The sequence below is a fragment of the Tarenaya hassleriana genome, unplaced genomic scaffold, assembly GCF_000463585.1.
Source record: "Tarenaya hassleriana unplaced genomic scaffold, ASM46358v1 Cleome1, whole genome shotgun sequence".
In the NCBI taxonomy this organism is placed as follows: domain Eukaryota; kingdom Viridiplantae; phylum Streptophyta; class Magnoliopsida; order Brassicales; family Cleomaceae; genus Tarenaya; species Tarenaya hassleriana.
In genome coordinates, this window is record NW_010960187.1 from 4,309,546 (window position 1) to 4,335,989 (window position 26,444).

General features: G+C 41.4%; 9 protein-coding genes across 20 annotated transcripts; 4 read left to right on the plus strand and 5 right to left on the minus strand.

Annotated features, from left to right (window-relative positions):
* The first annotated feature begins 958 nt into the window (after positions 1-958).
* LOC104810399 lies at positions 959-2,110 on the plus strand. 4 transcript variants are annotated; one of them, XM_010536692.1, is made up of 5 exons: positions 959-1,280; positions 1,353-1,467; positions 1,554-1,653; positions 1,735-1,786; positions 1,856-2,110. In XM_010536692.1, exons 1-5 carry the CDS (start codon positions 999-1,001, stop codon positions 1,916-1,918), a joined length of 612 nt encoding a protein of 203 aa, XP_010534994.1. In that variant the 5' UTR covers positions 959-998; the 3' UTR covers positions 1,919-2,110. The 4 variants fall into 4 exon arrangements, with proteins under 4 accessions (XP_010534994.1, XP_010535001.1, XP_019059120.1 ...); XM_010536699.1 differs by having other exon boundaries at positions 1,560-1,653; XM_010536708.1 differs by having other exon boundaries at positions 962-1,280; positions 1,572-1,653.
* On the minus strand, positions 2,037-4,639 carry LOC104810378 (queuine tRNA-ribosyltransferase accessory subunit 2-like). 3 transcript variants are annotated; one of them, XM_010536672.2, is made up of 10 exons: positions 4,377-4,639; positions 4,121-4,295; positions 3,882-4,043; positions 3,673-3,766; positions 3,370-3,440; positions 3,205-3,256; positions 2,892-2,940; positions 2,678-2,815; positions 2,486-2,572; positions 2,037-2,391 (listed from the first exon to the last, which is right to left on the minus strand). In XM_010536672.2, exons 1-10 carry the CDS (start codon positions 4,568-4,570, stop codon positions 2,274-2,276), a joined length of 1,140 nt encoding a protein of 379 aa, XP_010534974.1. In that variant the 5' UTR covers positions 4,571-4,639; the 3' UTR covers positions 2,037-2,273. The 3 variants fall into 3 exon arrangements, with proteins under 3 accessions (XP_010534974.1, XP_010534967.1, XP_010534982.1); XM_010536665.2 differs by having other exon boundaries at positions 2,486-2,605; positions 4,377-4,637; XM_010536680.2 differs by having other exon boundaries at positions 2,486-2,605; positions 4,462-4,636.
* Positions 4,640-6,382: 1,743 nt separating this feature from the next.
* On the plus strand, positions 6,383-8,025 carry LOC104810435 (12-oxophytodienoate reductase 1-like). 3 transcript variants are annotated; one of them, XM_010536754.1, is made up of 5 exons: positions 6,383-6,490; positions 6,658-6,798; positions 6,879-7,009; positions 7,092-7,253; positions 7,319-8,025. In XM_010536754.1, the coding sequence occupies exons 1-5, from the start codon at positions 6,417-6,419 to the stop codon at positions 7,891-7,893; spliced, it is 1,083 nt and encodes a 360-aa protein (XP_010535056.1). In that variant the 5' UTR covers positions 6,383-6,416; the 3' UTR covers positions 7,894-8,025. The 3 variants fall into 3 exon arrangements, with proteins under 3 accessions (XP_010535056.1, XP_010535041.1, XP_010535049.1); XM_010536739.2 differs by having other exon boundaries at positions 6,383-6,798; positions 7,316-8,025; XM_010536747.2 differs by having other exon boundaries at positions 6,383-6,798.
* On the minus strand, positions 8,006-10,023 carry LOC104810422. The gene is given in 4 exon segments (XM_010536718.2): positions 8,006-8,274; positions 8,603-9,075; positions 9,078-9,244; positions 9,842-10,023. Coding segments are annotated over 3 exon segments (624 nt in total). The 5' UTR covers positions 9,159-9,244; positions 9,842-10,023; the 3' UTR covers positions 8,006-8,204.
* A 256-nt stretch (positions 10,024-10,279) lies between these two features.
* Positions 10,280-11,869, minus strand: LOC104810453 (40S ribosomal protein S18). 2 transcript variants are annotated; one of them, XM_010536767.2, is made up of 4 exons: positions 11,758-11,869; positions 11,374-11,534; positions 10,785-10,973; positions 10,280-10,664 (listed from the first exon to the last, which is right to left on the minus strand). In XM_010536767.2, the coding sequence occupies exons 1-4, from the start codon at positions 11,758-11,760 to the stop codon at positions 10,559-10,561; spliced, it is 459 nt and encodes a 152-aa protein (XP_010535069.1). In that variant the 5' UTR covers positions 11,761-11,869; the 3' UTR covers positions 10,280-10,558. The 2 variants fall into 2 exon arrangements, with proteins under 2 accessions (XP_010535069.1, XP_010535077.1); XM_010536775.1 differs by having other exon boundaries at positions 11,374-11,587.
* A 598-nt stretch (positions 11,870-12,467) lies between these two features.
* Positions 12,468-19,781, minus strand: LOC104810466 (protein GIGANTEA). 3 transcript variants are annotated; one of them, XM_010536796.1, is made up of 16 exons: positions 19,577-19,781; positions 19,451-19,471; positions 18,952-19,327; positions 18,514-18,585; positions 18,317-18,371; positions 18,079-18,221; positions 17,670-17,941; positions 17,480-17,535; positions 16,936-17,176; positions 16,515-16,665; positions 16,092-16,301; positions 14,437-15,960; positions 14,239-14,307; positions 13,596-13,814; positions 13,262-13,354; positions 12,468-13,070 (listed from the first exon to the last, which is right to left on the minus strand). In XM_010536796.1, the coding sequence occupies exons 3-16, from the start codon at positions 19,036-19,038 to the stop codon at positions 12,759-12,761; spliced, it is 3,504 nt and encodes a 1,167-aa protein (XP_010535098.1). In that variant the 5' UTR covers positions 19,039-19,327; positions 19,451-19,471; positions 19,577-19,781; the 3' UTR covers positions 12,468-12,758. The 3 variants fall into 3 exon arrangements, with proteins under 3 accessions (XP_010535098.1, XP_010535104.1, XP_010535090.1); XM_010536802.1 differs by having other exon boundaries at positions 19,439-19,471; XM_010536788.1 differs by lacking the exon at positions 19,451-19,471.
* Positions 19,782-21,923: 2,142 nt separating this feature from the next.
* LOC104810492 (30S ribosomal protein S1 homolog A) lies at positions 21,924-24,820 on the plus strand. Of its 2 annotated transcripts, none has more exons than XM_010536829.1 (8): positions 21,924-23,130; positions 23,216-23,290; positions 23,543-23,614; positions 23,703-23,783; positions 23,864-23,961; positions 24,092-24,217; positions 24,297-24,345; positions 24,442-24,820. In XM_010536829.1, exons 1-8 carry the CDS (start codon positions 22,330-22,332, stop codon positions 24,610-24,612), a joined length of 1,473 nt encoding a protein of 490 aa, XP_010535131.1. In that variant the 5' UTR covers positions 21,924-22,329; the 3' UTR covers positions 24,613-24,820. The 2 variants fall into 2 exon arrangements, with proteins under 2 accessions (XP_010535131.1, XP_010535124.1); XM_010536822.2 differs by having other exon boundaries at positions 21,927-23,139.
* Positions 24,814-25,583, minus strand: LOC104810483. The gene has a single exon (XM_010536812.2). It carries the CDS (start codon positions 25,538-25,540, stop codon positions 25,043-25,045), a length of 498 nt encoding a protein of 165 aa, XP_010535114.1. The 5' UTR covers positions 25,541-25,583; the 3' UTR covers positions 24,814-25,042.
* A 31-nt stretch (positions 25,584-25,614) lies between these two features.
* On the plus strand, positions 25,615-26,435 carry LOC104810508. The gene has a single exon (XM_010536842.1). The coding sequence runs from the start codon at positions 25,856-25,858 to the stop codon at positions 26,237-26,239; it is 384 nt and encodes a 127-aa protein (XP_010535144.1). The 5' UTR covers positions 25,615-25,855; the 3' UTR covers positions 26,240-26,435.
* Positions 26,436-26,444: the final 9 nt, after the last annotated feature.

Here is a 26,444-nt window from a genome sequence, read left to right on the forward strand (position 1 = left end):
TTTATATCTACATACATAATTATATACATATATATACACACTTATACATTTACATGTATACACACTGTTACATATATACACAATTTTTTTAAAAAATTTTTAAAAAATTACAGAATTTTAAAAATTATTTTTTAAAATTAAAATAAAAAATTATATATACATATATACACATAAATAATATATATATATATATATATATATTCACATATGTATATATACATATTCATATATATACATATATATCCATATATACATTGAACATGTATATATATATGTGAATATGTATGTATATATGTATAAATGTATATATATATGTATATATATGCATATGAATATGTATATATACATTTATACATACATGCATACATACATGTATGCATATTCAATGCATATATGGATATATATGTATATATACATATGTGAATATATATATATATTATTTATGTGTATATATGTATATATATATATATAATTATGTATGTAGATGTATATATGTGTGTATATACATATATATATGTATATAATTGTGTATAGATATAAAAGTGTATATATATGTAATATGTAATTTTTATTTTCTTTTTAAAAAATAAATTTTAGAATTCTGTAATTTTTTAAAAGTTTTTTTAAAAAATATTTCATTTTATTAGTTTTTTAAAAAAAAATTGGAAATTTTTTATTTTTTTTTATTTTTTTTTTATTTTCTAACGTGGTAGGATGATGTGACGAAATGTGATAATTTGGTAAAATCTATATGACGTGATATGCCACGTCATCATCAAAATTGACGGAACTTATATCGTTTACAGATATAGGGGAAATTGCAATACATTTTAAGATTTTGTGTAAAAATTTGGAAATATTTGAAAACCGGTGTAATTTTATATCAAATTTGAAATTGGTGTAGAAAATTGAAACTCTTTCGAAAATTCGCGGGGAATATGGGATTGAAAACAAACTTTAGTTTTTATCCAAAAGGAGAGGCACACGAGGCAAGAGAAATGACTTTCGGTACGTCTCTCATCATCCCTTCTCCGACGCCTCTCTCTCTCCACTCTCCTTCCCTCTTTGCCCTGAAACCGACAAGCCTTCGCCGGAAACTCTTCAGCCGTCGGGCTGCAGAAGCTGCGCCACCACTCGATCCCCAGACTGCTTCGTCTGAGGTGGTAAGGAGCTTCTACTCGGGGATCAACTGCCATGATTTGTCCTCTGTCCGAGACCTCATCGCTCACAACTGCGTCTACGAGGACCTCGTCTTCCCCGACCCCTTCGTCGGCCGCACGGTCGCTCATCTCTCTCTGTCTCTCTCTGTAGATCCGCAAACTTCTTTTCCCTGAACGTGATAACCATGACAGGCAATCCTGGAGTTTTTCCAAAAGTTTACTGATTCAACCAGCACGGACCTGCAGTTCGTGATCGATGACATTTCGACCGAAGAGTCTTCTGCTGTTGGAGTTACATGGCACTTGGGTGAGCATCACTTCTCCTCTATAAACATCTCCCCAGTAGCTGTATACAGACCATTCCTCCTAAATAGATGATGTAATTCTCAAAAGATGAAGTGAATTGGGCAGAATGGAAGGGAAGAAATTTTCCTTTTAGCAAAGGTTGCAGCTTTTACAGGCTGGAGGTTATAGATGGCAAGCGACAGATAGTGTAAAGCCCTCTTCCTCGGTAGAATTTAGGAAACAGGCATCCCCCGTTTGATGATGACCACTGGCTGTGTCTGGACTGCAGATATGGGAGAGACTGCGTGGAGCCTGCAATCAAACCCGGAGAAGCAGTCCTGGTAACTCCTCAACTTATTTTACTTGCTCTCTTGTAAATCCGTTTTCCTGATGCAAACCCCACATTTCAGGCTGCTATAAGGGCAGTTACCTGGCTGCTCCAACGGTTTCCTCGACTGGTGGACCGCCTCTGACTCTGTACCAAACTCTCTAGAATCTCATTTCCTTGGAGGTTTGGTATATATACATACATGTTTCATCAAAGCCCTTATTTGGATCACATGTTGCAGAAATCATATATACTCTGCACTCTAATGCCAAGAGTGTTCTCATAGTCACTGTAACAATGTTTTTAGACATAGCAATACGCTCCTATTTCTCTTTAACCATTTATCTCCACAAAGTAACATACTTGAATGAAATGCATACAAAGAGAAACTCTTTCCTTCCTCCGTGAAGCATTATTCTCAACTTCTTTTTGTGTGTCTGCGCACGCGCACGCGCACGCGCACGCGCTCGTATAAGGAACCAAGGTTTTCTCTATAAGGGTCACTCTGACACACAGTCTGTCTTGTCAAGAAACTGCCGCCTCAACTCCTCGAATTGGCCCTCTCTTATGGCTTCTCTGATTGACGCAAAAAACCCGAGATAGTGATGAGTATTGTGTCTGCAACCAAAAAAAAATCCCCAAGTTCCCACTCATTTCACTATTCGCGTTACTAAGGCACACAAAAATACTTCAAACAATTATAGAGACTAACATCTCAAGCAAAATGTGAGCGAGCAACTCCTTCACGTTGAGCAGGTGATGAATGTATGCTTTGGTGTGATTACAGCATGTGTAGCACCTGCAGTTTTCCACTAACGCCGTTATGTCTTTCCTGCACGTATCGCGCCATCTCCTGTAAGCTTAAAAAAAACTACCAAGAGAATTGAACAAAATCTAAAGCCACCTGAATCCAGTCTCTCTAAGATTGATTTTTGTTCTGTCGCCTCCACTGCCAACACTCACAAACTTTGCCAAATCTGCCTTGATGCTTTCCGCAGGGAATATCAGTGCGAAGCCTCGTAATGTAAGATCGTAGATATAGCTGGAACAAGGAATCAAAAGACTTGTTTTTATATCTAACAAAAAAGAAACAACAAGAGGGAAAAAAAGCTACATACGCGCTATTGAAGAGATCAACACCCGCAGCTACACCTTCCAAGATCTCCTCTGCAGAGTCAAACCAAATTCGACCATTTCTCGGACAATTTTTCAGAATCCATTTCAAACCAACAACCTTAAGCTCTATACTTTTAACCAGAAAACGGAATCTAATTTTCCTTTCAGCTCTTTCCACATAAAACCAAATGAAATGCCTCTCACTTATACGATTCACAACAAAGTGCTTCATGGTGATTAAAAAAAAAAAGAAATGCCAATGAAAACAGATGAGATATATTTCAAGAAGAGACATTTAATCAAATTGAAACTGACCTGGAGTTCCAAGCCCGGATACCAAACGCGGCTTTTCATCTGGCAAGCATTCCTAAATACACGTGTTAGCAAATCCCAGGTTTCAGAAGTAAAGGGATTACAAACAGAATAACACAATTAAAACAAACAATATCAAACTCGAAAAGATGGTTTGGAGTTGCTCACTGTGACAGCATTCATGAGAGCAGCAAGATTTTCTGTGTTTTCTCCGAGACCAAACCCTCCAATCCAATAACCTGGATAAGCTAACTTTTTGCGAGTCATGATGCAAGTAAGTGAATACCTATGTGAAAAGATGATACTTCCCCTTTTCTTTCTATTAGATCTCATATCGAGGGTAGAATCAGAATGTACATTAGTTAGTTCTAACATGAACGTTTTCATATCTTAAATCCTCAAGAAACACAGGAATGAGCGCTACAAACTTATTCTCGAGGACAACCATCAAGTTATGGATTAAGCACGTACCAGATAAGCTTCTATTCGCAACATCCTGAGCACAGCGTCGACGTTCTTCAACAGAGTCACCCCCAACAATGGAACCAAAGATAGCTCCACAACCCTGAAGTTTGTATTGAGTTAATTGACCTCAGAGTCATTCAAACAGGTAACAGAATGTGTATATGATGTGTGCTTATCCCTTCTAGTTTCAGATTGAAGTGATCAATAACTCTTACAACAGGGCTTAATGCGATGCATTCATCAAGCCAGCGGAGAGTTCGTTCGACAGAAGTCTTATTCCGCTTGGCCGATACAGTGTTAGGTACTTCATCAGCTAAAGTAGCCCAAATGTTAGGCTTCATGGACGAAATCATGTCCACGTAGTCTGCTGGCTTAACCTGGTAACAAAAAAAAACATTCAACTTTAGAACATTAAAATTGTCGGAATCAGGCATCAATGGAATACTGAAATCACCAAGAAACGGCCGTAAGGTGTATCAAAAGAAGCTCCGAATTTGTTAGTTGCGCTTGGATCAGGAACGCAATCAATTGAATCCCTGAGCACGGATAAGTAATGGTGATCAGGCAAACTCAGAAGCTTATGTAGCCCTCCCATGCTCGACACCGTTTGCAGCGATAGCCCCTCGAAGCTGCAAATACAGCCATACTCGGTCAAAAATGTAGATAAAAACCTAAAATTAGCGGAGAAAACAGGACGGAAAGAAACGAACAAATGGAGGGGGCAGAGGTGAAGGAGACGGGAATGAGGAGAGGGGAGAGAGGAAAGGAGGTCGGGAGAGAGGAAGAAAGGAAGACCCTTGCGGGTGGAGAGGAGGACGGCGGGAGTGTCGAGAGGACAGCCGCCCAGCTGCAGAAGGCCCGAGCGGCCTCCGCCGCTGCTCCATGCTTTCACGGCGAACTTCATCGTCCTTCTAACGTTTAGGGCTTCTGTATTGTATTGTCAAATCCTCTCACATTCCCATGGGAAAATCACAATGACTCACTTGGGTTGGGTAGCATTTATTTCACGTCTACACCACCAAAAACATAACACATTTTTTTCCTTTAAGAAGACGAAATTACCCTTAATAAATACACGATATTTATACGTTCGAAAACGACTTCGTTATTACGAATTCGTAATTAATTCTAAATATAGTTACAATTAATTCTAAAAACACAAGACGCGAGACACTTGTATGTAAAAAAAAATAGGCATACAAGTGAAAACGTCCTATCAATTGTTTCCCACAAAAAACACAAGGAATTAATAAAAAAGTCTATTTTACCCTTAATTAAAAGGAGAAGACGTTCTCACCCTTAATGATAAAGACGTGTGTAAAGGCATCACACATCAAATCCTCCTACGTAACTTTTTTTCGTCTTTCATTTTTATAAGTAAAAATTGAGTGAACGACAGAAATTTCTAAATCATCATCATTGGAGGGCAAACGATAATTTGTCGTCCATTCAGTCCGCAAAAAAAGTGAGGAAAAAAAAGTTCCAACTCCTAAAAAAACGGTAAAAAAATATTCGATTTGTTTTCAGATTTACAGAAATTTGGATGTAGATTTTAGATATGGAGAAATCTGTATATCTCCAAAGCATACATAAATGTATAATATATATTTAAATATGTTTTGAGTTAAATATTAAAAAATATAATTTGGAATTGAACTTTTACTACATCATTTTTGTTGGTTAATTCAAATATACCAATCAACTGAATAGCAGTAAAAATTAACTGTATTAATAGTTTTCAAACATAATTTGTTAATAAAAAATGCATTGAAAATTTTAGACATTGAATTTTTAAACCTAAAATAGAAAATTTCACATAATAATGAATAAAAATAAATGGGAATAACTCTTAACAGACCATTTTGGCTTCAAATGAGACACAAATAATACTTTATTTAATTTGTTTTATTTTAATCTTACATTTGTCCCACGTGTTTTAATTTGGAAGAAAGGGTAATTTCGTATTTTTGTAGTAAGTGTTATTTAAGTTTTTAGCCATCCTAAATGGGCAGTGTATGAAAGGAAAACTAGTATGCTTTTTGGTGGGGTATGTTTGAAATTATTGCGATAAGAAATGCCTATTTTTTAAGTGTCCCCTCGTTTGGATGAGTAATAATAATATGTTGCCCCACTTTGATAATAATAATAATAAGTTTGTGTGATTTCAAATTAAGAATGGGTCACATTTATTCAATTCGTTTAGTGCTGTCCAAAATTCAGGCATGGCATTTTCTTTGAAAAAAGCTTAACCATCCGTATCCAAGTTCACGGTTTAGACTTCTCTCATAATTTATAATTTGTTTAGATAAGCAAAATACAAAACTTCAGTTTTTTTTAGATGGGAAACTAAGGGGCAGACAATTGCATACTCTTCTTTAGACCAACCCCTTGAGCCCTTTAAGAAAAACAAAACAGGGAGTTTGAATGGATGTTACATGTCCATATAGGATTTCATTAACAATGTTTTTTTTTTCCATACGTCCAGAGTCTTAATTTCCCAAAAAGTTTGACAAAAGGAAGGGGATGTGATGTGCTCCTATTATTATGGCCCCAGCAGCTACGTCATGGAATTTTGACTGAATGAATAGCAGAACCCCCAACCGAAAAAGGAAAGAATGAAAGAACAGCCACGCAATCAGTGACGTCATCGTCCCCCAACCTTTCCTCTATAATCTATTTATTCTCCTTCCACGCTTCATGGAATCCCCAAGCTCTTCTCTGCAAATAAGTCTTTATCAGAATTCGTGGAAATGGAAGACGGGACGAGGCAGATTATCCCACTCCTCACTCCGTATAGGATGGGGAACTTCAATCTCTCTCATAGGTACCCTTTTTCCTTTCTTCTTCCATAATAACAGTGAGAGAGAAGGAGAGAGGTTTAGCCTTTTCCGTTGAATGTTGATATTATTTTATGCACCCAAACTGTCCGACAGAATTCCGACATGAAAGCTCAACTGATCCAGATACCTTACCTTGCTGTTTCCTTTTCAGGGTTGTGTTGGCGCCATTGACGCGACAGAGATCATACGGGAACGTTCCTCAGCCCCACGCTGTCTTATATTATTCTCAGAGAACGACCCCTGGAGGCCTTCTCATCGCTGAAGCTACCGGAGTTTCTGATACAGCTCAGGGGTTTGTATATTTACTCCCAAAGTTGTTTATTGGCACCACCGCGCGCAGTCTCTCTGATATGTGCGTGTGTGTGTGTGTAGATACACAGACACGCCTGGAATATGGACCAGAGAGCAAGTGGAAGCTTGGAAACCAATCGTAGATGCTGTTCATGCCAAAGGCGGTTTCTTCTTCTGTCAGATTTGGCATTGCGGCCGGGTCTCCAACCGTGGTTCATTTTCTTACAACCTTCTCCCGGAGACCACAGGTAACAGCTGAGGTTCTGTCTGTCCTGAATTTGTTTCTGCTTTCAGGTTTTCAGCCAAACGGGCAAGATCCAATCTCCTCCACAGACAAGCCACTGACACCTGGCATCGATGAAGCTCGATTTACGCCTCCAAGACGTCTAAGGACGGAGGAAATCCCTGCCATTGTTGATGATTTCCGCCTTGCAGCCCGAAATGCTATAGAAGCTGGTATGCACAGAATTTCCCATTTCTAGCATTGAATGAATGCCTTCAGATGCCTGTATATAAAGCAGGATTCGACGGAGTAGAGATTCACGGAGCACACGGCTACCTGATAGACCAGTTCATGAAAGACGAGGTGAACGATAGGACTGACAAGTATGGTGGATCACTAGAGAAGCGCTGCAGATTTGCTCTGGAAATAGTGGAAGCAGTAGCAAACGAGATAGGCCCAGACAGAGTAGGGATAAGGCTCTCTCCCTTCGCGGACTACATGGAGTCGGGCGACTCAAACCCTGAAGCCTTGGGGCTCCACATGGCGGAATCCCTGAACCAATATGGGATATTGTACTGCCACATGGTGGAACCGAGGATGACAGCGGTGGGAGAAATGGAGCAGTGCCCTCGCACGTTGAGGAAGGCCTTCAAAGGAACGTTCATAGTAGCCGGTGGTTATGCCAAGGAAGACGGGAACAAGGCGGTGGAGGAGGGACGAGGAGATCTGGTGGCATATGGGAGGCTATTCTTGGCAAATCCTGATCTTCCGAGGCGATTCCGACAAGATGCTCCCTTGAATAAGTATGACCGAACCACCTTCTACACGCCTGATCCTGTCGTTGGCTACACAGATTATCCTTTTCTTGAGTGACAACCTATTTTCTTCGATTAATTTGTGCTCTCTGTTTCCACTTGGGAAGCTATCGATTCACTCTTTCATCATCAGAACAGTTGCCATAATCTTTTTTTCTTTTCTTTTGGAATAAAACATGATGACCTCCAACTTCTTCTTCATGTCAAAAAGCAAAACAAACAAACAAAAGAACTGAACCTCGTGGTAGCACCAGACACGTACAAAGGAATGAAACAGAGGATGGCAGAACCAAAGAGGGTCAAAAATTGTCTGCTAGAGTTTAGGCAATCTTCTCTCTGATGCCTTTCCCATTCGAAAACCTGTGTTCCTCACATTATCACACATGAACAAGTCTTTTGTATTCCCTTCTCCAATTCCTCATCTGATAATCCCATCTCACTGCCATGCAATCATGTGTCAGTTTCTTAGCACCCTAAGCTGGGAGACAATGCTACAACCATATGAAGCAAGAAAAAACCCCATTTGAAGTTGCTTGGGTTAGGCTTCTATGGTCAATTATTGAAACGATGATTCACATTTTGCGGGATAGAGGTCTGTCATGGTCGTCAATAGAAGGTAAAGCCTTGGTCTAGACTCTGTTTGCAGCAGGACGTGACTACAACTAGCATGGTGGGTGGTAGTGGAATAGATCTACCTATAAACTCAAACGAGAAAATGAAATTCACAACAGGAAAAAGTAGAACAGCAATTGGACAAAAGCACATACCTTGGCTCAAATTCTCTAACTTCGGTGAGTTCCTTACCACAAGTGTCTGTCCACTGCACTTTTCGCCTTTCCATGTTGCTGGCCAAATTGCAATCATGCGCATCCCATGTCTTGTATTCCTTTATATGTTCTAGAGGCGGTGATTCTGTAGCAGATGGCCTCTTCAAGCTACTCCTGAGAGAGAGCTTTCTAGCTTCTTTGCTGTTGTCAGCTTCACTAGTATGGTCTTTGCTCTCGTCAGCAACAAAAGACTTGGGTGCGATATCCTGATGTTGTGAAGGTCCTACTTTGAGGGGAGATGGGCTATCAAGTCCTGCGGAAGCGCGACCAAAGCAACGGACAGAGGCGCAACCGTGGGAAAGTCGGTTCTCAAAAGAAGCCAGCTGGAGAGCAGAGACAGCCTCTCGGTCCACCAACTGGAACTGATTCCACGGAGCAACGCTCATGGGCCTACTGGCATCCTTCACACCCAACCCAACAGAAGAAGGGTCAAGCCGTTGCTACACCCAGATGACAAAGACAAGAAGAAGTGCCCTCCTTCTACTTCCAGTAACATCAGTTTTACTCATCTCACGTACACAACAGCTGACCGGTTCCACCTTCTACCCAAGCAAGGACAAATGTAATTGCCTTTGGCCACCTCTGCCACAAATTCAGACAATTTTTTCCAAAATTCAGGTGATCCCAGATAGCAGAAGCTAATACAAGCAGATGAAACTACAATGCTTGGGGATTGACAACAATAACATGTCCCAATCCTCTACCAACAGGGTTAAGCTTTTAAGGAAAATGTCATCTTAATTGCTATGGAATTGTTGAGAAATTGACTGGAAACAACCCAATATACAAGGACGAGGACTCTTTAAGCATGGATGATAAACTGGAAACACTTAAAAGCAAAGAACTAGTCTAAAGTGTTGAGTGACAAGATCGATCAATTATTGACGACAGAGAGAGCTAAAAACTCATAAACCACGGAAATTCTAAACAGGGGTAGTGAAGGGAGCAAATCAGATTGATCCGTGCGAAGATAAGATGCAACCCTCATCATGGTTCCTCACGAGAGTCATTCATATAACTACTTCACTCATTTGAAAGCAGAATTACAGCATAAAGACGCCCAGAAATAATTGTAACCAAAGAGATTCGCTCATAAGTTCTAGAAATTGAGCGCTTCTGAATGAATCGAATGGAATTATATAACAAGATATATGAATATCAAATCAGCAAACTACTGACGCGGAACAATATGCACAGAAGCCGGTTCTACTGTCGTCGTCTATCTGATAGTCCTTGCCAGTTTCGATGGCCTCATCGGAAACCAAACAGAAGGAAAAAGATGAAAGGAAGCGAGAGGGAGTAGACACCTAAAAGATCGTCCGGCGACTCTCTCACTTTGTTCCCGGGAATCGCTGGTGCGATGAGAGAGGATTTAACTATCGCATTTATGTAATGGGCCCCAGTCTCTTTATAAACTTTTGTTTAAAAAAATTGATATCAAGTTAATAAAATAAGATAAACGCAGAATTTTCGGACTTAGAATATGTATCGAATTTAGAAAATTCCGATAGCGCGAAGGATAATACAATTTCTGGAATTTGCGGTGTATTTCCCTAATATCGTCGGTATAATTGGGGCAATGTTCGAATTCTGCAAACGCATTAAAAATCCAAAATGTATGGGATCAACTTTCATTTGCATTATCGAGATACAGATACCATTTTCATTAAAGGGGTTTGTTCCGGAAGACAATCAAAACCCCAAAAGGAAAATATAAACACACGTATCCATGGCATGTGACATGAAGATACTGATTCAATCATATAACCAAAAAAAAGAGCACCAGAAAAACCTACCAAGTCTATTGAGAATAGTGTGTTAGCTAAAGATACTCAGCACTAGAAACCCTCTTCTTCTGCCACCTATATGACCACACAAAAAAAAACCCTCAACTCTTCAACGCTTCTTGGAGACACCAACAGTCTTACCACGGCGGCCAGTGGTCTTGGTGTGCTGGCCTCGCACCCGCAGACCCCAGTAGTGCCTCAGACCACGGTGGTTTCTGTGTTACATACATCACAACATGCGTTCAGAAACCATCATCAACAGATTTCAACCTATATATATATATAGAGAGAGAGAGAGAGAGAGCAAGCAGTGTTTTATATTCAAGTCATTTAACCTGATCTTCTTGAGGCGCTCAAGGTCATCTCTTAGCTTCATGTCCAGAGCATTAGAGACAACCTGTGAATACTTCCCATCCTTGTAGTCCTTCTGCCTGTTCAAGAACCAGTCTGGTATCTTAAACTGCCTCGGGTTTGCAACTATCGTCATTAGGTTATCAAGCTCAGCTGCTGTTAGTTCTCCTGCCCTGTAAGTAAATTTACAAGCAACCATCATAAGACCAAGTGAATATATTCCCTTCTTACATAACTCCTCTACTAGAGTAACACCCATATATCAAAGCCAACAGAATATTCAAGTTTAACAACAGTTATCCAGTGTTGAAGACACATCACATAAACGTAAAACGCGCAGAGTTGTTCTTCCTGCACCTAGTAGCTACACACCCAGTTCATTTCTAATCACAAGGACAAAAGTAATAAAAACCCGGATAGATATTCTGAACTTCACAAAAAGTCACTCCAGAAGGAGCAATGCACCAACAAGAATTTATATTGCTTTCATACAATAGTTATATTTGGAGGTGAATTCAACGAGTGGGAATTATTAACAAGTGCTAAGTGTAAAGAGAGGAAACAAGAGCAAACCTCTTGTTCATGTCAACATCAGCCTTCTTGCAGACAATGTTGGCAAATCGCCTACCGATACCCTTGATGGAGGTCAGGGCAAACATTATTTTTTGCTTCCCATCAACGTTGGTGTTCAGCACACGCAAAATGTGCTGAAAATCCTCGTTGGCCACCAGAGACTACGCATAAGCAGAACCAGATCCATTAATCACACCCTCCTATGCCTCGAAATCTATTGTATCAGATTCAAACCATAACCAGGGATGAACATATGCGGTATAGGAGCAACAGATTATCAACTGTAATAAGTTAAAACCTAGAGAAGAAACGAAATACAGACACAGATCGAGAGACTAAAATGAAATTCGAGAGAGAAATCGAAGTCAGGAGAAGCGTGATTACCATTTTGAGATGCTGAGAACGATGGAGCGCAAGGAAGAAAGCTCTTGGCGGCAGACTCTGAACCTGATTGCGTAACAGCCGATTTTAGTATATCCGTTCCATGTTCTAAAGCGGTGGCCTCCTAGGGTATGCGGAACTCGCAGCGTTAATTACTAATTTGCCCTCAATTTTAATACCTGAAGGTCTAAACCTAAGATCAGTATTATGAGACAGCGAGAAAAAAAAAGTCATATCATTTATGGATTATTAAAAATATAACTCGATTCAATTCAATCGCTGGAAATAATTCAACACGACACGCGTAAAAAAATGCGAAAACTGAGGGAAAAAGGAGGGAATATATATTCGCAGATGTCATGTCAGCCGAAGGCAAAAGACTGAAATAACTCTATATATTACAGCACAAATACCTTACAATATAAAGAAAGAATGGTAACATACCAACAAGTCAACCAATAGATGGAATGGGGTTACGCGTCATGCGAGGGTGGTCAAATCGTCATGAAAACTAATGATTGAATCCAAATAAGTTTACTGGATGGTATAAGATTGTTCCAAAACATAAATTGATGTTTGAAGTCGTAAAACAGTGAGAATAGGAAGGGGGCAAGCCTTTCAGTATTGGAAAACCCGAAACATCGTTCGGCGTAGAGAACAAAAGTTAACGGAGGATGGGAAAGACAGATTTGGGGAACTATTGATTAAACATATTTACCAAAAAAACAATTAATTAAACACCAAAGGCAAAATCTATCGAGCAGAAAACGTCCTTCCTACGCACAACATATATACACCTGAGCCATGAATGGAGAGACAACGCAGAAAGGATGTGTATGGCATGCACAGATGTGTGAATTTCGTCACCCAGGCATACGCGACAACAGTATTAAATCTTCTTTCTTGTGTTTTGGTCTAAACCATTGAGGCCAAGTTAAATTCAAGGATCTAAATATCTGTAAAATATATATGTATAGAGAGAGAGAGATGGGGGTGGGGGGAAGCTAGTTGGTGGTGGAGGGGATGGAAATAGTACAGCCTAGTTCCAGAGCAGCAGTGTCTAGGAACTGCGTAGGCAAACTGGAAGAGACCAAGCTGTGAGCTTCCCAACTCAAACACTTTTGAATGTCTGCTTTCCAATCTATGGCTTCCCCGCCGTTAAAGAAGGTTCCCTTGTGAATTCCTCCGTTCTTCTCCTGAGGTTTCTTCTTCTTCATGCTGCTCTGCTGCATTATCCCCCTTAGAACCGATATACTCAATGTCCTCACGTGCGCACTTTGGTGTGACAGGCACCGTACTGTTGCTGGTAGCCGGCACTGCACCATCAAACGAATGTTATCCCCTTTTTCAGATTTAGAACTTTCTTGGAGGAATTGCCACAGAGTTGGGTTTTTTTTTTCAGATTTAGAAGTATTACAAAACCCTCGACCTCTACACACAGTCACCATGATCTGAAAGCCTCGTGTCTATGCAGAGAATACGTGCTGGGTGTAATACTCATGCTTACCTTCAATAGATTTGATAAACCGTCTACTAGTGCTATCCCCGACTGTCCCCACTCCAGTACCAGCTGAATTGCTCTTGCCGTCGCTTCAAGTAGCTGCAAAAGTTTGAAAGACACATAATATAAGATACAATCTACAATGCAAAAGAGAACTCAGACAAAGGGCACACAAGCGCAATCCAATCAGTGCCTCATTGAGCGTTAGAGAGTTTAATTATTGCTGACTACAATCAATTCTTTGGGACAAAACCTGCAGAATAACATTGTAAATATGGAAGAAAAGTTTCTACCATGCACGACCAAACAAGGCCACATGTCATATATTGTAGTATATTACCTCAAGCTGGGGTAATGTGCAAGCTTCTCCATCAACAAGCATTCCATCAGTGGCGCGTAAAAGCAAATCTGACGCACTGGCTAGAATCACCAATGATTCGGGGTTTTCATGGTTGCGCATCAGTTCCACTATCACTTTCACTATCCGTTGGTTTATTCTCCACATCTTCTGACCCTGATCGTCATCTTTGGCAATCCAAGGCTGCAACTCCCTCTCAGCCTAACCGTAACACAAGGCCATGAAAGATACCAGAGGATGAAAAGTAGATCGACAGAGATGCACGTTTAGAACAAGTCATAGTTTCTCCACAACTGGGATTTACCAGATATGCTTCACGACAAACCAGATAATTGGGTTTCACAGAAAAATGACTATTAAGACAAGTTATATTATTTTGCGTAGGATAAATTTTTATTACTCTACTATTGATGACACTAAACCAACAGCTCCATGGATTATTGGGCCTGAAGAAAACCATATGTTATTCTCTACCAGAATTTTTTTTAACCTGCTGCTATTCATGAAATGTTGAATCAAAAGTTGTATACAAAATGGGACCGGAAAACAAGTCATGCGTTCTGCAGTTGATTTATTTTAATATGTTATTTGCAGCAAATTAAAGCAAGAGTTGCACAGCTTGGACCTGAAGAACAACTGCTGCCGCAGCCTTTGCTGGTGATGAAGATACAACATTGCATAGTGCATCAACTACCTGATAAATGAAAATATGGTCAGAGGATGAGTGAGTACCACCCCACGAATCTGCTGCATTCACGGGAGAGAATAATAATAAAACAAGAAAACTTTCAGAAAACTAGGAACCAGAGATGATGAAAGTTACTTGTCTCCATCCTTGCTGAGCTGAGGTGCTTTCCGCAGTCGGCTGGATTTCAGGGGCAGCAATCAACTTGTGCCATAGGAGAGAAACAACAGCGAAACACAGTTCCTGTTTCTCCGCAAGCACTGACCTCAAAAGGACTTGTGTTCCACAATAGAATCCGGTGTGCCTATCAGCAGTGAGGAAATTAGCTAGATCAGATGCATCCATCAGAAAATCTGCAATTCCCTTCCCAGAGTTGCTAGTCCCTGAGCCACTGTGTGAATGTGTTGATCTATCGTATTTATGGTTGTTTCTCGAAGTTATTTCGATCCGTGAGACAGATGCTGTGCCAACGCATGCGGTCCTTGCACACGTGTTTTGTAGTTTACCATTTAAATTGATCAGAGAATCTTTCCAGACCGGTGTATGCATGAGGAAGGCTTCTAAGGGCTCGGCTTTGTCAACAATGGATGCAACAGCTTTGCTGTGAAGATCGATAAGGTTATACAATGATGAGGCCCTTGTATGAATTTCATTGTCCCACTTGCACCTCATTAACAAAGAGAGAGCATGCATCAAAGGCTTCGAACGTCGGAATAGTTCGGAAATGTGTGCGGCAACCATAGCTGCAGCTACTATCTCACTAGAACTGTAACTCCAAGGAGTCCCCACAGAAGACGGTTTCAATGAAAAGAGGGCCTCAAGAATAGCCAAGATTCTGCGTGTGTGATTAATCGCCGAATCAATCCCAGCTCCATATTCGTTGCATGACCCATTTATCTTTACCGGCTTTGAAGCAACAGAATTGGATTGGTTGCTCCCCCTGGAGATCATAGGAAACAACTGAACCTCACAGGCAAGAGCACAAACAGCAGCCAGAACGTATGAATCAAATGCTGCAACAGGCCCCTGTCCCTTGATCTTCCTACTTTTTTTGTTAGTTGTCTGATTGTTGGGCACAGGTTGGTTCTCCTCAAACTTTTCATCAGTGATTGCAAGTTCGCTCCTTGGTCTCTTGGTCCCATTGGACTGAGCTTCATGGCTAACACAGACAGTCAACACAACAAAAAGTAGCCGTGAAGCTAGTTCCACACCAGCACATGATTCTAAAAAGAGAGCATGGACCATTGCCCGGAGCTCAGCCATGGCAAGGTTTTTGGTCGCTGATCCTGTGCCGGAACTGGATCTCATTTTCCTGCTTTGTTCCCTGGAGGACTCAGGAGGAAACGTCCTCCTGAGGATTGCTTCCACAGTGGCAACAAATATTTTCATCAGGCATGCTTCAGATGGACTTCCCCGTGGAAGATATTCAAGTACTTTGAGGAGGGGAATGTACAAATTCCACGACAAGATAGGAGGTTGAAGTGGAGTAGCAACTATGATTTCTGGAAGATCAACTGCTGAGGAATTCAATGGAATCAGTCCATAGGCAGCTTCCCAGATGGTGCAGATTCTCCATTCAACCTCAGGTCCATGAGCACAAAGCATCGACGCGATTCCTTGGGCAGTGGCTTCGATGGTTGCTTCGGCTGCAGGAACTTCTATCTGGTGAGAGATACAAGATTACAAACTAGTCAACCTCAGGAATTTGTACTGACGAATACCAAAGACATATTAGAGATAAGCTGGTATACTGGGAAAAAAAGGATCAGACATGAGTAAGAAGATCGCCATACCTGCTTCCTGTAATTTGAACTATAGCCACCTGTAGGCTCATGCAGAATCTCTACCCCCTCAACTTGGCTTAGTGGAGGAAAAAGCAGTGCAGGCTGCGAGAGTATACGGAAAAGCAATGCGGCTGCAGCATCAGCAGCAACACCTGCTCTCATGGACATAGCGATGCCTATTGCACGCAAGAAGTGCAAATGCATCCAGTTCCTGGGTAGCTACATTAAGAAGAGAATGTGAACAAAGTAATAGAAGCCAAAATAATTACCAGATGAAATTTCAAAGGCTCTGACTCATTATAAACCACCATAAATTAGATAGCAGACACAATACCAGGACAACAATGCACAAACAAGCTTCAACAAGACTGGACGTCTGGACCATGGATCTATCTTGTTAGAGAGTGATCAAAAGATAAGGATGTCACTTACCCTTACACCAGATGCATAATCTTCAGCAGCTCGAAGGAGTTCCACAAGCTGTACAGCTGCATCCAGTGCATCTGGAGCCCATGATGGTGGTGCTTCTAAAAGTCCCAGAAGAAGTCTCTGTGTAGCACTTGGAGTTGCAATGGCATAATATCTGAGCTTAAAACAAGAAAGTGAGGGTGCAATTCTGAACCTGGAACTTCCGCAACCAAACCTCAAACTAATAGCAGATGATTACTCAATTTGACAAGCATAAATATAGAACATATGATGCCCAAAAACAAAAACAGTACCCAAATAAGAAAGAGAGTACAACAAAGGCAGATGCTCATCATGCCCATACTTTCCAGCATCTGTGCATTCTGAAACTCTGATTGAAGATTTACTGAATAAACACCGTACAAATAGCAAGTTCAGAAATTACCTGTGAAACAGACGTGCATAAGGCTCAAGTGCTGGAAGTCCTGCAACTAAATGCTCGTCTAAGGCTGTTGTCGGGGGAGGAAGAAGAAGAGCGGGGACAGCAACTGCTGTCAAAGTAGCAGTCTCATATCGAGCAACTTCGTCATCACAAACACTCAATATGACACCAGCACCATTAGCGACTGCCCATCTTGGCGTTGAAGGCATTAGCTGAGGATGCTTACCAGATCCTCGAGAAGAAGCTAAAAGTAGAATAAAGCTTAATGTAAGAGTCTCAGAAGACGCAAATTCATGAAACATCCAAATTGCCTCAGGTATTGGAAGAACATATGTAACAAAGTTCCTTCACATCAATGCAGTTCATTCATAAAATCATAAACAGATTGTCGCATACCACTGTTGTCAAGTATACAAACAAAGAAAACAAAGGAACAGTGATTGTGTATTCAAATTGTGTCCTCCACTAATAAACAGATCAGCTCTATGGATTGCAGTTACGTTAATAAGCAGGTTCTGCAAGGATTACCAAGATTTATTGAGCTTACCAATAATAGGTGGTCTGAGATCTCCAGCAGCATATCTTCCCATAACACCACTACTCCTGTAAATGTTAATACGATAAGAGTAATACTAAGCCCGCAGCCAAAATTTGATGCAGGATCAGCACCATAACACCAAGAAAAAGCAAGGAATCTGCAGGAACAGGTAGAAGCATAAGCATCGTAATCTACTTACCAGCGGAAATAATCACTTCTTATACTCAGAGGAGCAGCAAGTAATATATCAGCGATCCATGGAGACAAAGGCCTTAATGGTTTCCTTTCCTGCTGCACTGGTGGGACGACTTTAGACTCTGCATGCGTTGGATCAGCAGTATTTCTGCACACACCATTGCTTCTTTCTGTCTCGCCAAGTTGCTTCTCCATCTTATATATGGGACGATTATAATGGGTCAAAATGCGAAGAATTTCTCCACAAGCCAGAGCCCATTGCTCGGAGTAATCATTCTGTTGAAAGCTTTAACATGTCAGCATAAAATGGTATATAAACCCTAATCAACAGTGCAACATGGAAGTATAGGAGGTCTTAATTAGACAGCCAACGAGATGAAAACTTATTATGCCAAAAAGGTGAGAGATTCTACCTCGCTGCTTGAGCAGACTAAGGATATGAAAGAGGCAAATGGAGGAGTTTCTTTGTTGTAAACCAGAGAACCATCAATGATACATGCAATAATTGGAAGAATGACAGCATGACCATGCTCTGGATGATGGAGGACAAACATTGCTGCTCATCAGGAAAAGAAAATCAGACAGATATTCATGACCAACAAATAAAGAACATGAAAAGATATATTTATAGACACAAGTGAAGGTCAATACCCATGACATCATCCAAGAGGCGCTTCTCGGTTGATGGATACTGATTGCGAACCAACTGAGAGAAGAATTCATCAATCAGTAAAATTTCACAAAAACAACTCAGTTCAGATATGAAATAAAAGTACAGAGTAACTAGAAGCACTTCCAGTAACAACTCTGTCGCAAAAAGAAAACATGGACAGGAGCATCACACATACCTCGGCAATATCCTCGGGGAATTGCTCTGATGTGAACTGACCAAAGTATTCAACATAAGCAATAACTTGATCCTAGGAAATCCGGAGAAGGTAATTAGTAACCAGAGAAGAAACTAGTAGCTGCTCAGTGCAGACTGCCGTTTGACGTTAGTATACATACACTGTCAATATTTTACATAAATTATGACTAAGAAATACCAAAGACAACCACAAATTACCCTACAAATTAACCCAAGTGTTTTGAGAAGGGAGTTCACGACAAATAAAAAGTTGAAGCCAGACAGTAACTAGATAAACGAAAATCATATCCTAGAGCAAACCTTTCCCCATCCAGTTTCCATCTTACAGCATCAGTTTGATTTGAAAAATGGAGAAAACATAGTCCCATCGCCAGTACGAAAGGTAACAACCGTACATAAGCAACTAATCCATGCCTACCTGGCGTTGTTGAGGGTCCTGTGGCGGAGGCCAGAACAAGGAGGAGAACTGAAGGCCGTCGATCCACTTCTCGGATGAACTAGCCATCCGGAATTAACCAGAACAGGAAACTACCCCCAAGACACTAAACCAAGCTTACCAAGAATCCTACCCCCAGTCTCCAACCTTTCTACCAATCGAGTATCAATATATCGTAATTCAGCATTCCCATGAAAGGAAACACTAAACACCACCCACGGCTCATCAATCTACCATGACCCTATATAGAAATCAAAGGATAAGAAACACTAAAACCGCGTAATTCTATCAACCTAGGGTTGTTTTCCACAGCGGAGATGATCCTAGTACAAGCTCTAAAACTGATATCAGGTCCTTGCTGCAGAAACAAAAAACTCAAATTAACCAAACAAGATTTGGTACGGGATCGTATAAATTCACGGTAACGCAAACGCTTCAAAATCCAAATGAATAAAATGCGGAGTAAAACCAGTTCGCAGACCGAGAAAAAAGTGCCGGTTAACTGTAAAAGGCACAAGAAACCAACATCGGAAGACATGAGAAACATCATATGATTCGAGAAATCGAGGCAAGGAAACGAAGTAAAAGAACAGGGAGGAAATTTTACCCCCTTCTTCAACGATCGCTGATTTTCGCAGTTTTCTCTTCTTTTTCTGGATATTTTGGCTGATCAATCCGACGATGGGGTTATCAGAGAGGGAGAACAGGGCAATATGTTGTGGCTTTGCGGAAGGGAGAGGGAGAGATTTGGACGGCCCCTCCACTCGGCTTTAGATTTCTGCTGATGTGGCATTGATATTTTTTGCATTTGATGCATCCATTGCGCACCATTCGCCATTTATGCACATAGATGCACACATGGGTGAAAAGTAAATAGAAGACAAGATTAAAAAAAAAAAAAAAAACTGTCTAAAATCTAACCAACCTTGTGTGTTCTTTTACTTGAAGATATGTAAACTATAACATCAATGTCAACCTCTTAAAACTCTCTTAATTAGTGCATTATATAAAACTTAAATTTCATTTTGGTAATAAAATACAAAAAAAAATTACTATGAATTCGGTATAAGCATTGAGCTCACTCGGAATAACTTATAGACATGGCTAATAATTTTTAATGACCCATTATTTAAATAGTTTTGGCCATGATTGTGCTGTTCTCCTTTTAAATTCTTAATTAACAACAATAAGAGAGCTCCTTAGGTGGCCTGAATAGTGAATAATTTACTAAGCTTTGATTTGTCAAGGCAACAAGTGTTGGAAGATATTTTTGGAGGAGGTACAATCTAGTGTTTTTAAAGCAGAGCTTGCATCGTTCATTTCGGGCCGTCGATTAGGTTCTTGATATCAGGCGGGGCCCAGCAACAGAGCCCCAGCAAAGCAACGGGCAGGGTCTGCCCGGGAGAACCGAGTGACGTCTGATGGCTGTGGAGTCACGGGCAGCATTCTTCGGGCAGATGTTGAGAAAATATCTGACCACTGGGCTTAGATATACTCTCGTCTCTTTTGCCCACTTGTCTCGCGAGAACGAATCGAATGAGACAATGACGTGGACCAGTGAGAGAGAAGCAAGAGATATACGGACGTAGGATACTCGCCTAACACACACGTGGCAAATTAACGTGCGAGCAATATATTTACGATCTTCCGGCCGATTCGCGTGGGGTCCACATAACGGAGGCTCGTGAGAGGTGATGGGCTTCGATGGGCTGGGTGGCATACGTGTCTCTCCCTTATTGGGCTTCCCGAGCACCCTGCAGTTTGCATTACGTGTGCCTCTTCGTTTCAGTCGTTTTTTTTTTTTAATTTACATATTAAAATGCTCAATACGCAAAATTTAGTTATTACAAAAATAGTTTGAAAATTTGGGACACTGAAAAAATGGATATACATTTTTTTGAGTAACTTGTAGCAATTTATATATGATCGTTTAAATAATAATTTTAAATACTAAATCATAAGTATAAAAAGAATATTTAATATTAAACTCTTAAATAAAGTCTGATCTCTACCATATATAGGCCACCGATCTGTCTTATACAGATCAAATCTCCGTAAATTATGAATCCGGAACTAACTACGACCAAAACTAGAGCGAGTAAGATTGAAGGGAAAAAAGATAAAATTTAAAACGATATTTTAAAATAAAATATAAGATTCTCCACAGTATTTTTTTTGGGCAAATGTTTAAATTTACTAATTCTTTTTTTTTTTCATAAAGCAAAGCATCAAGGGAATAATTTTGGGGTAGTTATATTGAACGGACGACATAAACCAGCGTGTGGAAGTGGTAGAAGATTAAGAAAAGGGTGATTGGGACAATCTTAGATTAAAATAAACAAAGGTCAAACGTCGGTGAAGTTTGCTCCAATCAAAAGAGCCCAACCACATCATTGTCGGTCACACGCACCGACCCCCACTTTGATCCACCCTCCAATCATTCGGTGTTGCTTATTTAATTGTGCGTAGCGTAGCCCCTCGGTTTGACCTTTTATTTTATTTTTAATTCCTCTTTACTCTTCATTCGGAATATCCATTTAGGACATTTATTTGAAATTAATAAAAAGAAAAACGGAACTGATAACATCACATAATAGGTATTCTTAAAAGACTTTTTCTAAAGCCTATTTGTGAATGACATGTTATATTTATACGGATGGGATTCTCAAATCATTTGATATTTTACAAATTGGCCGAAAGATAATATATATGTCCAGGTCGTGCCCTTGTAAAGTTATAAATGAAGGAAACAGAAGTGGATAAAGTTGGGCCCATTACTAAAGCCCAAATCGATATAGAATGAATCCCCCCCCCCCTTGTCTTCTTCGCTCCTCACCTGCTCCCAGCCCCAGGGGTTTCAGCAATAGACTCGTCAAAAAAAAAAAGAGGAGACAGAGAGAGAGAGGAAAGGCACAACTTGCAAGTACCCGTTACAAATCTCAGGAGAATGGACGAGTAATCGATGTCAAGGTCAGTGGGTGTCCTCCCACATTCCACGCACTCTGCCTACCATTACTTACACTATCACACAAACTTCTATTTAGCTCTCCATAACCACGTGGGATGATCACACACGAGTTGTGCCAAAATAATTGTTAAACCATAGAAAAAAGTTAAAAGATAAAACGGGCCGTGATGAACAAGAACAAAGCCGCTCCTCTCTAATCTGTCTCCTGGGCTTCCAGTTATGGATCATATCGTATCAGCTGCCACATCGCATGGTTCTAAAATTAGTGACTGAAATTTGAGCTGATAAGATAAAAATGAGGGAGTGTTTTAGCAATTATCCCACTTTAAAGTTGGGATAGAAAAAGAGCCGTTTAACGAGAAAGGAAGGGGAAGTCTCGGCAGAGGATAACGATGCCAACGCTTCTCAATCCTCCATGTCACTCTCTTTCTCTCTTCTCCTCTTCTTCTTCGTCTCGTTGCTCCGGAGACTGCTGCTCCATCAATTCTTCGTTGAGAGTGTCAAAGTCTCTATGCCATAGAACCCTAGTTCCCATTTCGCTCCGCAGTCCCGCCCTTTGTCGGGAATTTTCCCTTAACGGGATCGGATTCTGCTCTAGGGATGATGTTTTCGGCCTCCAGGATGGCGGAAGCGGAGAGAACGAGGAGCTCGAGCTGTTGAATAAGCCCAATCCTGTACCCCAAACAGAGGTTACCCCGTCAGAGGACGAGGACGGACGCGCAAAGCCCGATAGAGATGAGATTCTGGAGCCTTTTCTGAAATTCTTCAAGCCGGAGGGAGAACACGGCGAATCTGGAGCCCCGGCGGAGAGAAATAGCGTGGGCGTTGAGTACTACGACCCTAAACCAGGTGAATTTGTGGTCGGCGTGGTGGTTTCGGGTAACGAGAACAAGCTCGATGTGAATATCGGCGCGGACATGCTGGGAACAATGTTGACGAAAGAGATTCTGCCTTTATACGAGAAAGAGCTTGACTATTTGCTGTGTGAAGCTGAGCAGTTCATAGCGAATGGAAAAATGGGGGTTGTCAAGGATAATGACGAAGATGGTGTAGCGAATGGAAACGTTGTGAGGGCAGGAAGGCCGGTGGTGGAGGTAGGGACGGTGGTTTTCGCGGAGGTGCTGGGGAAGACGCTCAGCGGCCGCCCTCTCCTCTCCTCCAGGCGCTACTTCCGGAGGATCGCTTGGCATCGAGTGAGGCAGGTTCTTTTCTGTTCCATTCGTGCCCTGATGATAGATTCTCCTTTAAACAAAGCAGCTAACCTGATGATGAGCGCAGATACAGCAACTCAATGAACCTATTGAAGTGAAGATAACAGAATGGAATACTGGTGGCCTTCTTACTAGAATCGAGGTACTTCTTTCAGTTCCAAATCTGCTGTGAAGTAACAAGACTTTCTTTTTTGAGTTTGGTCCATCCCCATTAAACCTTCTGAGCTTCTTCTGTATCCATTCACTACTCTCGGCTGCATCATTTCTTACAATAGACATCCAAATACTGCCTCACCATCGTCGTCATTTTAAGGAGTGATTCCAAAATGCATATATCTGCAACCATATAATTTAGGTGATCCTCTCCTTTTCTAACTTCACTGGCTTCTATTAGGGGTTGCGAGCTTTTATTCCGAAGCAGGAGTTGGTGAAGAAGGTGAACAATTTCACGGAGTTGAAGGAAAATGTAAAGCAGGAGTCTCTTCTCCGTGAATACTTTTCAGTGTATCGACGTACGTTTTGGGTTTCTCACCCCGTGTTTTCTCATGTCACAGGTGGGTCGCAGACTGTTTGTGCAGATCACACGAACAAATGAGGACAAAAATGACTTGATACTGAGTGAAAGAACAGCTTGGGTATGTACCTTCTGAATGTTATCTCGTTAGAAAAAAGCAGCAAAGGGCCTAACAAGTAACAATGCCTCGAAAATTCTCAGGAGAAGCTGTACCTTCGAGAAGGAACACTCTTAGAAGGGACTGTCGTCAAAATCCTTCCATATGGAGCTCAAGTCAAACTCGGGGACAGTAACAGAAGGTTAGTTCAGCGGGTCATTGTTTCAGGACACTGGTTTTACTCCTTACTCTTAACAGAAGGTTAGTGGGATGGGATCATTGCTTTTCTTCTTCCAAAAGATTCAATCGTTTGGATGCAAATGTTTCCCCAGCGGGCTGCTGCACATTTCAAACATAACCCGGAGAAGGATTGGATCGGTGAGCGATGTTCTTCGGGTGGACGAGAATGTAAAAGTTCTGGTCGTGAAGTCTCTGTTTCCGGACAAAATCTCTCTGAGGTAAATTCGGGAGTTGCAGAATCATAAAACTCTGTGTTTCCGCAAAAGCATCTTAATTCCTTTCTCTTTGGCTTTGCAGCATTGCGGATCTTGAGAGCGAACCGGGCTTGTTCATCTCAAACAGAGAGGTAAGAATGATCTGATTCATTTTGAGGTGTGTATATATATACTACTTGGCCACGGGAATAAAAGTACGAAATTCTACTCTAATTTTGACGAGGCAGAAGGTTTATGCTGATGCGGAAGAGATGGCGAAAAAGTACAGGGAAAAACTGCCGGCGGTGGCTTTGAGCAGCTGTTCGGAACCTCCTTCCAGCAGAAGTAGTTTCCATTTGGGCAAGGAAGAGGAGGATACGTTTGCAAACTGGGATTGGTTCAAGTTCGAGACTGAGTGACAACAAATGGATCATCCTTTTCTCATCTGAAGATGATGAAATGGTGGACAAAAGTCTGTTGTGAGTGCTGTACACTCATTTTTCTATTCCAAATAGAACACTTCTCTTTTGGAAATTATGATTCAGTGGCCTTTTCGGAGCTTGTTAAATAAATCATTGCAGCATTTTGTTCTATTCAGCGAGAAATACAAATTGCTCGACTGAGAAATTGGTGTTGGTGAATAGGAAGGATCCAATTCTCACCTTTTACAGTTGGAGGAGTACAAATTCTCTATTCTAATTGTACGAAACTTGCCGAAAAGTGAAATATTCTATTGAATTCGAAGCAGCAGATATGATAATCATGAATCCGAAACCACAGAATCGAGTTCGGCAGAAAGAAAAAGAACTTGGGCTAACCTCGTCGTCATCCGCACCATCAACGGAGGAATCAATCGTTGAGCTGCTGAAGCTCGGCCTTCAGCTGTTCGATCTTGAGGCCCATGGAGCGTTGCACCGCCGCTCTCTGCCCCTCCGGCAGCCTCCGTAGCAATCTCTCGAACATCTCCACCACCTCCGCCACGGCGGCTCTCGCGCACTCCGCCTCTTCGTCGAAGTACACTGTCTCCTTCGACTCCATCGCCATCTCGATCTCTTCCCTTGCCTCCGCGAACTTCATATTGATCTCGTCCACCGCCTTGTTCACGTCCGGCGGCGATTCGCCTCCTGCGTCGGTGCTGTATCTCCTCCGAGTTTCGCGACCGAACGTCGAAGATGAGTTCAGATGTAAGTAAGTTTGGGAACCAGAGACTGGAGTCGGGAGAGACCAGAATCTAGGGCTAAGGGAGTGGAGGAGGAGCGTGGAAGACGAAATGGCTGGATTCTGGGAGATCCGAAAAGGGTTTCCAGAGAGAAACTTACGGAGAGCAATGGCCGAATGGGAACGCATGTTTCCTCCGCTGAATTCGACGGAATCCGAGAACGTGCTCTCTTCAGGTCAGGGAAGAAAGAAAAACAAGGCCTCTTGGGCTCCTAAATATTAGGCCCACATTATATTCAAATGAGGCCCATCGTAACTGTTCAGCTTAAAGGAACAGAACAGGTGAAGCAGGTCTTTAACAAAACCACAGAGAGAGACGAGTCAAAAAGCTTCTTACCAAACCCTACAATGGCATAACTGCTCCATTTCACAGCTCCCTACATAAATAAACCCCCTTCTCTACTCAGACTCTGATAGTTGAAAGCTTCATTTCAATCGAGATCTATGGCTGGCCACATTCCATCACCACAAACACAGCCCCTAACGTTTTTCCATGCGGGTTTAGCTTCTGCAAGCTTCCTCCTTCTCTGCCTTTCGCTGTTCATATGTGCTTCTCATTCCAGGAAAAACCTTAGGCGCTGGGCTGCCTGTTATGGCTCTAGAGATCAAGAACCTGTCATACAGCTGAACAATCACATGACGATGACGATGATGATGGACGAGAACGGTGATCCAAGCACAATGCTCAGCGGGGATCAGAGAAGAGTCCCACTGTGGCAGAAGAACATTCTCATGGGCGGAAAATGTCAGCTTCCTGACTTCTCGGGCATTATCTTGTATGATTCTGAGGGTAATGTTGTTGCTCCTCGCCTGGAAGTAACGCCATGACTTGTGCGTCTTTGTAAAACTGTTCCTCGATGAAAATGCGACAGTTGAACTGTCTAAACCTCTAGCTAGTAGAGCAATGATTATGCATTCATTGTTTAGGGCCCATGATTACATTTTCCTCATTTGGCCCATAAAACTCCTCAGCATTGAAATTTGGGTGACGAACACAGACCACACTAATCATTTGAAGTTTCGAAGCCAGTAA